General features: G+C 34.2%; 1 protein-coding gene across 1 annotated transcript in view; it reads right to left on the reverse strand.

The window, feature by feature from the left end:
- Nucleotides 1-6,886: 6,886 nt before the first annotated feature.
- The window catches only part of LOC138317333 (multidrug resistance-associated protein 1-like), a 39,136-nt gene continuing 32,194 nt past the window's right edge, over nucleotides 6,887-13,828 (reverse strand). The window contains 1 exon segment of the mRNA XM_069258919.1: nucleotides 6,887-13,762. Coding sequence (XP_069115020.1) covers nucleotides 13,648-13,762 — 115 coding nt within the window. The 3' untranslated portion in view covers nucleotides 6,887-13,647.

A 13,828-nucleotide genomic window follows, 5' to 3' on the forward strand; every position in this document is an offset into this window, starting at 1 on the left:
ATGTAACAAATATAAATGCCTTAACCAAATCCGCCATGATGCTTTAAAGGCCCATTTCCTTACGGGAGCAAAACGTAAAGGTTTCTTTAAAAAATAATAACATAAGAAACTAGAAATTGTCACCGGGACAATTTGACGGGCTTTTCACCTAAAAGCTACTCCGTTCAAGGTCATTTATAAAACACTTAGTAGCGCTTAGTTTCAACGTACCAAAAGTCCGATACCAGGTCTAAGGCCTTTCAGAACTTTACAATAAGTCATTTAAAGATTTTAGGATTGTTAGCCCGAGTGCCCTTTGATATAGGTCAAGGTCAATCAAATGAACAAACTTGGTAGGCATTTATGTCAGCATGCTTCATGTTTAATATTAGGTCTCTAGGCCTTCTAGATATTGAGAAGAAGAAGATTTTTTTAATGATTTTGTCGAAAAATTGCATTTTTGAACTTTGTCCCTTATTTCCAACCGGAAGTTGACGTTTTACAGAAAAGTTGCATGAAAATGAATTGTTTCTTTTTTAATTTTACATAACATATCCAAAAATGAAAGTAATTGGCTTTGTGGTTAACGAGCTACGGCTGTCTCAATGAGCTGAATTTTCACAGGATTATTTTCATAACTCTACAATCACACGCACTCTGTGACCTTGGATGAAGGTCAAGCTCGTTTATTTTTTCAAACCCGATAGTCAACTACCTAAGCTTACTTCATGCAAAACATGAAGCCTCTATACTATGTAGATCTTGAGAAGAAGATTTTTTCGTGATTTTCACCGAAAACGGCGATTTTGCACTATGAGTCAATAAACAACCAAAAGTTGACATTTTAGAGAAAAATGTACAATTACAAAGTTTCTCAGTATGCTATTTTACATAACATATAAAAAAATGAAAGAAATTGGCTCAGTGGTTAACGAGTTATGGCTGTCTAGGTTAAACCGGAAGTGACGTCAATGCGGCCATATTTGAATTTGAATCAACACCATATTATTAGTAACGGTAATAAGTGGAAGATCTTGTGTGAGTTTAGGCTTGATCGGACTGGTGGAATCAGAGGAGATGTTTAAAATATAATTGTCGAAATTTGCAAAAAAATCTTTGTTAAATAATAATTACGTCATAAAAAATTAATTAGTGGACCAATTTGATTTTTGAAGACATCCAAACCTTCAAAATGACATCCTGAATCGATGTATTGAAAAAAGTTGGGGGGAAAATGAATAATAAAAAAAAATCTAAAAATAGTCACTTTTGGTAAACTTTGACCTAATAGCGAGCTTTTTAACAAGACATATCGTAATATATGATAACAGTGGTGAGTAATTTCGCTGTTTTGACGTCTGACGTAGTGATAATCAACTGCCGCGCGGTATTTAGGACGACGGCGGGAAACATAATACGACCCGCGTTATGAAAATTCAAATTTTATTTATTTAATCAATTTGTTCAGAAAGTGATGATACGTGTAGTATTAACGGTAAGTTAACAACTTTTGTGACTACAAAATTATCGTTCTCGTTTTATATTCCCATTTTAAAAATTAAAAGCCGTTTCGGAGAGGTATTGGGCCTTTAAAAGAGGACTTGTGCAAGATTTATCCCTTTTTATAGATAAGTCAACATAATGCCATTTGTTTTCAAACCCTTCTGATTGTTTCCATTACTTCAAATATGAAGAATACATTTCATCAAATACATATTCAGGTTGATGTACGCCATGTCCTAATTGTAATACAAGCCTTGATTTTCAAGATGTTTGTCATAATGGGGCTTATATCGTCTTAATGATGGCACTTTGTATAGATGTATAGGATGATTTCAAAGGAATATTATCGCTCTTTCTATCGGTAGTAACCGTTTTTATGACGATATACTAGAAATGTGTTTTTATAGCCACTAAAGGTAGGCGGGTTAGAAATTTGGAGTCTGTGAGTTTCTACCCTTCACGTATACATGTAGTACCATGTAGAGTATGATTTTTATCGGGTTTTTTTTTATCTAGACCTCTAAAACGTCTAAAATGGTCTTAGGGCACTCTGGTGGGTCCATGATTATATAATCTGTAACTAATTCTCAGATGCCTGTGTATACCCCCTATTGTAACCATCGTGATAAAATTCTAGAAATTAACACTCTTTTGTGAATTCAATTATACAAGATTTGTATTGTACCGGGAGATAGATATTAAAAAAATGTTTTATTTGAATAACAGTATAGCCGATTCAGATTTTATTAGTTTCGGTTATCAAGTAAATGTTGAATTTGTTCTTTTAAGTATCAGAAAGTACGTTCCATTGTACTTTGAAACGTTCCCTACCAAAGAAATAAGACAAATAGTAGGAAAAATACTTGCGGCAATATGCAAAACAAGTATATTGGTAATGCTTATTGTGAATCTTTCTGTGCCTTCATTGTGATTTTACTAAGTTTTAATTTAGTTCTTTTCATTAAAAGTTCAAGTGATTTCCATCCACAACATCCAGTTTTCTTTTGAGTATACTTAATTCAGTACTGAGAACACGGTCACGTCGATGTGAAGTATTGATTCCATGCCACACGCTGTTTACGAAGAAGTGCTAGCAATTGAAACATTGATTTCGATAATGGCGATGAATCTACAAATACCATTTAAATTTCTTTATTAATCAACCTGTTAAAAATGGCTTTATACAAATGTGTTTTGATTTCGGACTTTGATTTTACGATTTCGAAATTCTTATAATACTGGTTTGGTAACACTAGAAGTACATCAAATTCCTAATAACGAAGTTACTACAAAGATTACACTTTGTTGATGAAAATGATTATAAAGGTATTCAATAGAACCAGCATAACATTTCATTTGACATTTCATCATTTCTCTCTCTTTTTTTGTCTTTTTTGTTTTGTTTTGTTTTAATAGCATTGTGCCCGCTGAATATAGCAATGCTACGGTGCAATAATTCGACTATCATCAGAATGATTTACAAAATACGTCAAATCCAGCATTCCAATTCAAGGACAGAAAGTCAAATTAGTATGATCCGACTTGCACAATTCTAAAGGAGTTGTATATCGGTATATGATAGAGCCAGTAAATTTGGCTATGAGAAATAACAATTATGCGTCATTTATGAAACATAAATGAAAAAGGTGAAACTAATTAAATTGATCAGCTTCATGTGGACAATAATGATCAGATCTCTTGAAATCCTCAAAATCCCTTATTTTTTTCTTTTGATGCTCCACTGCCGACATTACATAAAACACATTGATTATTTGAATAATAACGTGAGTTTTAATCGTGTATATATGTGTTCAGAATATAATAATGAAGTATCAACAGCAAATACTTTTGAAAGACTTTCTAGATTGTCAGATATGTCATTTATGTATAAAATTAATAATAATGGACATAATACTGACCCTTGTGGAACACCAGCATTTGTAGCTTTAACGGGAATATCTTCTTTTCCCTTCAAATATTTGTTATCTGCGATTAACGACATAGTTTTTTTAAACCAATTTCGAAGATTTTCAACAATATTTACGTTTTAATTTGCTAGTTTTACATAGTCCCTTGTGCCATACCCGATTGAACGCATTTGAAATATTACGAAAACACAAGCGAAGTTGGTTGTAGTACAAGATTTTCACAAAATAAATCTCTATAATTTGATGGCCAATAGAATGACCAGATTGATATTTATATATAAGCGAATTTTCAAGTAGGTAATTATGCCTATATTTGACAACTTATCATTCGAATACTTTACCGATTGTTCTAAGTAAGGATATAAGTCTATACTTAGCAGATGAGTGTTTCCCGCCGTTTTACTAATGCTAGTTTCCATTTATTTGTGTAAATACCAGTGCCAAAAGAAGATCTATTTAAGCTATAGAGATAGCTCTGCTCCTGTTTATGATAGAGAAAAAATACCATTCGTCAGCATCTTTAATATAAAATTCATTGTTGTTACGAATATCAGTATTTCATATGACTTGTACCAAAATATTTATTTATCGCAAGAGTCCAACGCCAGGGTGATTCCTTCTGCCTCGCTCTCTTCGAGAGGTGCACTTCATGTAAACAACAGGCTCAAGGGCCATAGTGGGCATCTGACTAGCAAAAACAAAGTTAACCCTTGATATTTTTTAAGCTTTTGCAGAAATTGTTGACAATGAAAGGAACGTTAATTCATTTGAATAAACTTGATAGCCTTTCATTCAAGCATGCAACAGGCCAAACATAAGTACCCTATGCCTTGTGGTTATCAAGAAGAAGTAGCATGTTAAAAGGTTTAGCCTATTTGACCCCTGTGACGTAGAAAGTAGGTCAAGGTCATTAATTGAAAAAACCTTAATAGCGCTTTATCACAGTATGTCACAGGCCAAATGTAAGTACCCTAGGCCTTCCGGATATCAAGAGGTTGTTCAAATACAGTTGGTAGTAGACTAAACGTTACACCCTTGTGCACACGGAGTGCACTACGGTTAGACTACAGGTAGACACGGAGTGCACGAGGTTTAGACTACAGGTAGACACGGAGTGCACGAGGTTTAGACTACAGGTAGACACGGAGTGCACAAGATTTAGACTACAGGTAGACACGGAGTGCACAAGATTTAGACTACAGGTAGACACGGAGTGCACTACGTGTGAACACGGTGTCCACTACAGGTGGACATCGTGTCCAGGTACATTGAGACCAAGACAGACAAGGTGATGTGTTACAGTTAGGGATCGGGGAAGAATAAGTTGTTCAATTTGAAATAATACATCATTATAATTTTTAATATTTTTTTTTTAATTACAACATCTACAATTTAATGTACAGTATATATAACTATATAATACAATATGTTTTAGTATACATGAATAAAACCTTTTCACTGCAAAAGTGATAAAGATTGATTTATATTCATTAAGTATATGTCTATTTAATTTTATATCGGTAGTTTCCATTTCTTATCTTAAATTGTCTATATTACGTTTTCAAAAGTAAATGTTTTATGGGTAAATATATATATCATTTACATCAAGCATTTTCACAAGTCAAAAACAACTTTGAATTGCAGCAAAAACCAGTCCTAATGTGCTTTTGAGACACTTTTTCTTTTATAATAAGCTATCAGTAATACAATCATATACCGGGTAATACATAGCTTTTAAACAAAAAGATTTGGTGCCTATCAATCAGTTGTCTAGCGATACCCTTGTAGATCGTCTTTCATTAAAATATATACACTTTTATAATATTTTTCTTGCTATTTTAAGTTCTAAAAGTATTGTACGTAAAAAAAAACTTAATTACATATTCTTTATTAAAAACTGAACGTCTTTAAAAGATCATGCAGAATTAAATCCACTTCAAACTATATGACGTCCTCCACTAATTGGTGGCTAGTCTACCTACAAGTACCCACCCAATTCAGTTTGTTTTGATTCTTAATTACCGGTACACACAATAAGTTTATGATCCCAACCCGGCAAGTTATCTTGATCGTATATTGCGTCATGGTCCAATAATTATAACTTGTCAAACATACAGGTAAGCCACAGTATCCAGCTATACAGGTGCCTCAAGGTGACCATCGATAGATGGCCAAAGGGCAGAATCGTTACCTTCTGTGTTTGCACGGCTTTATGAGAATGGGGGCAGTATCTTTATATAATATGTGATTTTAGAATTGTTTCTATGGAAGTTTGTAAGACAAACAAATATACTTTACCGTTTAAAAATCACATAGGTTCATGAGTTTGAAACACATAAGTACCATTCTTATTAGATACATGTACATGCTTGTTGTAGAGCCTGGGTAAACATGTATACCGGTTCCCGGGAGGGGGGGGGGGGCGTGAAGTGGAGCTGACGGTAGCTGTACAATGCGTAAATAATGCATGTCTGTCACAACCTTGAATTAACCAATAATACATGTATATATTATAATCAAAATTAATGTAGATTAGGTACTTATTCAACATTGTAACATGGTATTTTATATACATAGTCATGATAATCAGGTTTCTGATATATGCAAAAAACCAGTGTAAAAAAATTAAATTAATGAAAAGATATTGGATAAAATATGGTATTCCAATAATCTTGAAATAAATGTTTTAGTTAACTATACACTTGGTATTTAGATTATTTTTAATTTTTATATATAAAGCTTCATTATCAAATAAATTTAAATGCACTACCAGTTAAAACATATATCCCTATTGACTAGCATTGTTGTATAACTGTACGTATTTGTGTGATGAGTACAATGTATGTATGTAGAGAGGCTGCCACCTAAGTACAGCATGCTATAAATGGACCTCCTGGGGTTGAGATAAGGTACTACCATTTGACCCCTGTTACCTTGAAGATAGGTCAAGGTCAACTATTTGAACAAACTTGGTAGCCCTTCATTCAAGCATGCTATAGGCCACATATAAGTACCCTTGGCCATCTGGTTATTGAGAAGATTTTTGCATATTTGGCCTCTGTGACCTTGAAAGTAGTTAAAGTTCATTCATTTTCATGACTTTGGTAGCCCTTCATCCCAGCATACTACAGGCCAAATATGAGTACAATGGGCCTTTCTGTTATATTGAATAAATCATTCAAAGGTTTCAGTATATTTGATCCCTATGACCTTGAATTAGGTCAAGGTCATTCATTTTCACAACTTTGGTAGCCCTTCATCCTGGCACGCTACAGGACAAATTTGAGTACCCTGGGTTATTAATTAGAAGTTGTTTGAATGAAAAGTTTACGCATGGCGCATGACGTACAACTGCACGCGGGTACATAAAATGGATGGGACATGATAACTATTAAGTTCATTCTGACCCTTCAGGTCAGATGACCTAAAAAGCGCACCATTATTATGACTATCTAAAAACAATAAACACAGAAATGCTATATTTCTCATAACTTTACTAAAGACCATGTACAAGACTTTGTATATCATTTATACTCATATCACTGTTCAAAAATCCCTGATATCAGAAATACTTTTTTTATTGGTGGTCCTTTCTACAAAAATAGCATATATTATTCTCGTCAGTTTAGAAACTACGAAAATGGATACAAATCTGATTGGTTTGACAACACATGGAGCACACTCTGTGTAGTTTATAACTATGTACATCAACTAACTTAGAATAAACACACAAATAGGAAATATAGATTCAAGAGTTACCTCCCTTGTTTCTGTTCATACAGTAATGTATATTAAGTATCCTCCTAGAGCCTATAGAAGGATTGAGTACCTCTGATGACCACACTAGACGTTGATTCCTTTAATTTATTTGAATGTTAAGGTATGTGTATGTCTTGTACTCCATCTTTGCATATTACAGAGTTGCTTTCCTTGCTAGTAGCTAGCCATAGTTATGTCGTTTTCTCTGAAAGGAATGATGTTACACTTGCAAACAACTGATGTCACAATCAATACCTACCCGAAAGGGCAGATAACTCTGTAATACAAAGTTTGAATGTTGCACCATGCATGGAATCATCAACTACAAGCATACTGTTGTACAAAGATAGAGGTTACATGATCCATATACATGTACACTATGCTGCACAAAAACTAGGAATGAATCCATAGGATTCCTGTATTTTAGATCTAAAATAATGAAGTTAATTAACACATGATCACATGCATTAGTGATTTTTGAAATCATTCTTTAAGCATCTTCAATTTTAAATAATGGTCAATCAACAGGATACAGAAAACTCAGGGACTTGGCATAAATTTCCAACCAAAATATCACACAAAGCCATCCTAAAAATGTTATGTTTTTGGGATGCACCGACATGACATACCAGTTTGAAAGTTATCTGTAGATAAAGGTCCATACTAAACCCTCATTTTACTCAGAAAAATTTTAAGTTTTGATTTTTTAGTAAACAAGATTTCTCTATATTCTCATTTTTGGCTAAAAACACAACACATTGCAGCTAGGAATAAGTACAAAAACACAAAAATCACGTAAGAATGCTCAAAGTCAGAGGTAATACCCAGAGCCAGCAGGCTAATAACATAGAAAACACAGGCATAACAGAATTTAACACAACAGTTATGTAAATTACAAAGACAATACACAATTAAATTGTATAATTTGATTATAAAATAAACTTGCTTACCTTAAATCAATATAGTAAATCAAGAATTAAAGAAGTTCTAAGGAAATCACAGAAGACTTTATCATATTGCAATTATTTATACACAGATTAATTATGCATTACAAAAATACAATCACACTGATATTTCTATACAATATCTTATAATTATTCATATCATGCATCACAATTGATATATATCATGTAATGTGATAATTGTTATTCAAAATGAAGATACATGTATTCCATCTTTGCATACTAGAGTTACCTCTCTTTCCAGAAGGTATCATCTGTGATGTCACTATTTTATGAGTGGAATTCATGTCATTTTATCCGAAAAGTATGACATTACACTCATAAATGCATTACCTCATAATCGATATCTGCTGACAAAGGCAGAAAACTCTGTGATATGCAAATACAGAAAAACAAAATTATTGCATAATTATATAATAAAAAATATCCTAAACAAAACTAATGAAGTTAATGAAATATATAAATATACATATATATAATAGTAATGCATGATAATATTGAGTCTATAAATATAGAAATCAACAAATAATTGTTATACAAATAGTTATGTTTATGCAGATAAATAAGGCTACATATGCCAAGCATAATAAAATTCATTATCATTTTGTGATAAAGCTGTGCGTAAATACAATGTAAATACAAATTTTACATTAAAAAACTGTGTTTTAGTGAGATATCGTGACATATCGAGTTAGGTAATATGATCAGGGGGTAGTGTGTGTCATATATTTGTATACAACCAAAATATGTCTCTCTTAATCCATTCCATCTTCATTTGTCAATGCAAGATAATTCATTCCTCTCCTTACAATCATTGACGTATGTCGGTATCACTTGGTAGGCGAAGGTGAATCCATTCGTGTTTAATTCATTATGTAAGTCAGTAAATGTTTGTGACTATTGTTTTATTTAATATATTTGTGGTTTTTTTGCACATCATTTGGTAATGAATAATAGAAGTTGTTTATGTGATTAATTGCCAAGAGAAAATATAAATACACACAATGTATATAATTTAAATGGAAATTCCTGCCAATATAACTGATGCCAATATTAATTTCCAGATAAACTTTTTTGAATTTACTTGGATAGAAAAATTTGCAAAAGTAAGTCCCACATGACAGAAAGTTGGGTAAATATTCAAAAACTGGCCTACTTGGGATTGTAACTAATGTAACCAAGAGGTAGAGGGCTAGTGGTAATTTGTCGGAACTACAGAACCACTTGGCCACAGTGGTTTCTCAAAGTGATATATATCAAAAACAAGATCAGGCCCAAGAGGCCGTGACGGTCATCTGAGTGCTGACAGAAAGAGCATTGCAAAGTTGGTTCAAATCTGTCTAAAGTATTAACGAATTAGAATTAACTTTAAAGTTGAACCTTCGTATTAGTATTTTTCTTTTTTCTTTTTTCTTTTTGATAGTTAGTGTATTATGTTACCAAAATTTATGCTTTAAATTCCAATTTGCTTTGCAATGTTAAACAACAAAACCAAACTAGAAGTCAGTCAGTGTTAGGGATTTAATAAATTTTACTTTTTAATCTATGAAGATTATTTGGTTCCATCAAACCTGTGAATTCAGAAGAAGATTTTTGAAATACCAGCCATTTTGACCCATTTTGGCCCTGCCCCTCTGGCACCTGAGGGTCAACCAGGACCAATATGGATATGATGTTAAAATGCTATCTCAGGCTAAAAATTCTAACCAAGTTTGACTAATTTCCTATGAAAACAAAACAAATAATGTTCATAAATTTGTTTTTCCTATATAAAATATGACCCTCTCCCAAGGGGAAAATCTCAGATCCCATGCCCATGAAATTCACAATTTTTTTAAAGGGCTTTAAGACTTCTAATCTATGAAGAGTAACTGGTTCCATCAAATCTGTGAATTCAGAAGAAGACTTTTGAAATTTTAGCCATTTTGCTAATAATTCTTACCAAGTTTGACTAATTTTGCTATGAAAAATAAGCAAATAACGTTCATAAATGTGTTTTTCCTATATAAATCATAGTAAATTTGATCCCCTCCCCAGGGGGAAACATGAGACCTCAGGTTCATATAATTCACAATTCTTGTAAAGGACCTTAAGAACTTTCCATCTATGAATAGTATTTGATTCTACCATTTCCAGAATTTCAGAAGAAGACTTTTGAAGTTTTAGCCTATTTGATCCCTTTTGGCCCCACCCCTAAGGTCCCTGGGGATCAGTCATGGAAAATTTGTTAATTGGATTCAATGGCCATCTCATAGGGATAATTCTGATAACATTTGTCTAATTTTCTGTCATAAATGACCAAATAATGCTCCAAAAAGTGTTTTCACTATATAAACTATAGTAAAATAAACCCCCTCCCCAGGGGGAAACCTGAGACTCCAGGGTCATATACATAACGTAATTCTTAATTTGTATAGAGGGCCTTAAAACCTTTCTATCTATGAAGAGTATTTGATTCTACCACATCTGTGAGTGGAAAAGAAGTTATTTGAAAATCAATTTCGCCCCTTTTGGCCCCTTGCACAGCCCCCTGGAGGGTGGGGACCATATAATTCACAATTTTGATTGACCTTATGCCTTGAAAGGTATGTGCAAAATTTCATTGAAATTACTTCAGCGGTTATTGAGAAGAAGTAGAAAATGTAAATTGTTTATGAACACACAACGCACGACGAGGGACAAAAGGCAATAAGAATAGGTCACTTGAGACTTCGTCTCAGGTGACCTAAAAAAAAAACAAGAGGCCCAAAGGGCCTTAACGGTCATCTGACTACCTTGACAATAGTAAAATTAATTATATATAGTGTCACTTTGTCAGGATCATGTCAGGATAATTTTCAATTTCTTCCAACAAATTTTATTTCAAACAAGAGGCCCAAGGGCCTTAACATATAGGAAATTACTTAGATATAGTGTCATGGTAGTCATCTTCGATTTGGGATCAACCAGAGATGTAACAATACTTTGTCGGGACCATGTCAGGATCATTTCATGTAAGTTTCAGCCAAATCCCACCGGTAGAACTTGAGAAGAAGTTCAAAATGTGTTTTCAAGATGGCGGTTGTGGCGGCCATCTTGGATTTAGGATCGACCCGAAAAATAACAACACTTTTTTGGGACCATGTCAGAATCATTTCATGCAAGTTTCAGCCAAATCCCAAAGGTAGAACTTGAGAAGAAGTTCAAAATGTGTTTTCAAGATGGCGGCTGTGGCGGCCATGTTGGATTTCGGATTGACCCGAAAAATAACAACACTTTGTCGGGACCATGTCAGGATCATTTCATGCAAGTTTCAGCCAAATCCCAAAGGTAGAACTTGAGAAGAAGTTCAAAATGTGTTTTCAAGATGGAGGCTGTGGCGGCCATCTTGGATTTCGGATCGACCCGAAAAATAACAACACTTTGTCGGGACCATGTCAGGATCATTTCATGCAAGTTTCAGTCAAATCGCACCGGTAGAACTTGAGAAGAAGTTCAAAATGTGTTTTCAAGATGGCGGCTGTGGCGGCCATCTTTGATTTGGGATCGACCCGAAAAATAACAACACTTTGTCGGGACCATGTCAGGATCATTTCATGCAAGTTTCAGCCAAATTGCACCAGTAGAACTTGAGAAGAAGTTCAAAATGTGTTTTCAAGATGGCGGCTGTGGTGGCCATCTTGGATTTCGGATCGACCCGAAAAATAACAACACTTTGTCGGGACCATGCCAGGATCATTTCATGCAAGTTTCAGCCAAATCGCACCAGTAGAACTTGAGAAGAAGTTCAAAAATGTGTTTTCAAGATGGCGGCTGTGGCGGCCATCTTGGATTTCGGATCGACCCGAAAAATAAAAACACTTTGTCAGGACCATGTCAGGATCATTTCATGCAATTTTCAGCCAAATCGCACCGGTAGAACTTGAGAAGAAGTTCAAAATGTGTTTTCAAGATGGCGGCTGTGGCGGCCATCTTGGATTTCGGATCGACCCGAAATATAACAACACTTTGTCGGGACCATGTCAGGATCATTTCATGCAAGTTTCAGCCAAATCGCACCAGTAGAACTTGAGAAGAAGTTCAAAATGTGTTTTCAAGATGGCGGCTGTGGCGGCCATCTTGGATTTCGGATCGACCCGAAAAATAACAACACTTTGTCGGGACCATGTCAGGATCATTTCATGCAAGTTTCAGTCAAATCGCACCGGTAGAACTTGAGAAGAAGTTCAAAATGTGTTTTCAAGATGGCGGCTGTGGCGGCCATCTTTGATTTGGGATCGACCCGAAAAATAACAACACTTTGTCGGGACCATGTCAGGATCATTTCATGCAAGTTTCAGCCAAATTGCACTGGTAGAACTTGAGAAGAAGTTCAAAATGTGAAAAGTTAACGCACGGCGGACGGCGCACGGCGCACGGCGGACGGCGCACGGCGGACGACGACGGACGAAACATGATGACTATAGGTCATCCTGACCCTTCGGGTCAGATGACCTAAAAAAAGGAAGTTTTAAAACCATATTCTAATTATATTGATGTGTGCTAGCTGACCCAATAGCTTACAATACCTTAAATTGTTAAAAATTGATAACAATGTCATTTGCAGCTTGAGCCACTTTGCAACCAAATGTAGTTATAAAATTAGAGATAATGTGATAAACACAGGATTACATAAACTATTTCTTACATTAAGATCGATATATTCATCTTTACAAATTGCAGAGTTTCCTCCCTTTTGGGTATATAGGTATCTATTGTGACGTCATTATTTTGTGAGCGAAAGTCTCTGTATAGTATTATCATGTTAACCTCACAAACATGTGGTTCTTCATAATCAATACCTACCCATAAGGGCAGATAACTCTGTAATATGCAATTACAGAATATGTACCACAATATAATATTAATAACTCCGAAACACAATTCAACTCTACATACATACATTGTACAAATGTATGATTGATATACTATTGATATTAATTTTTATCTGTTTATGCTATATAGAATATTTAATTAGTACCTGAGTGTACGACATAAGAGACAATGGCTTATTCATAAACAGGTAAAATATTTTACCTGGTCAAATACAGTCGTACAATTTTGAGATAAAAAGTGATATGTTTGTACATGCATTTGTTATTGAATATAAAATTATGTGCATGAAACTATTCATATAACGTTTAAACAAAAAAATTTCAAATCTTGCAATTCTATTATCCTAGCTTAGTCCTAATTCCTCATTCAGCTCACCTTCTTCTATAAATGGCACCAATGTGATCACATGATTTTTCATTCAATGCTTCACCTGCATTTTTAGTTATAGTAATACAGTAATTGATTTTTTCAACTGACACACAAACACATCTTATTTTACCTGTACTTATAGGTATATGTCATGCATCAACGCTAACATTCAACACATAAAGACAAAATAAGTAAGTTTTACGGACTGTCCTTTCAGAATTTTCGAATGAAAAGCTGGCATTTGTGAATGGAGTCTCTCGATAATAATAACATCACCCTGTTTTCTTGAAGCTCTATGACACAATGTTGGCATCCTTGGCCATGCTGTAGAAGGCTGACGATTTATCCTTCAGTAAGTTATCTGGGCTGTCAAACTCTCTGATGAGTCCCTGATCTAGAACCATAACCCTGAAAAAAAGAAATTAACGTTGATAATTAAGGTACAATTGGCTAAAACCTAAACGAGGGAAAAGT

The sequence above is a fragment of the Argopecten irradians genome, chromosome 3, assembly GCF_041381155.1.
Source record: "Argopecten irradians isolate NY chromosome 3, Ai_NY, whole genome shotgun sequence".
Taxonomy (NCBI): Eukaryota; Metazoa; Mollusca; class Bivalvia; order Pectinida; family Pectinidae; genus Argopecten; species Argopecten irradians.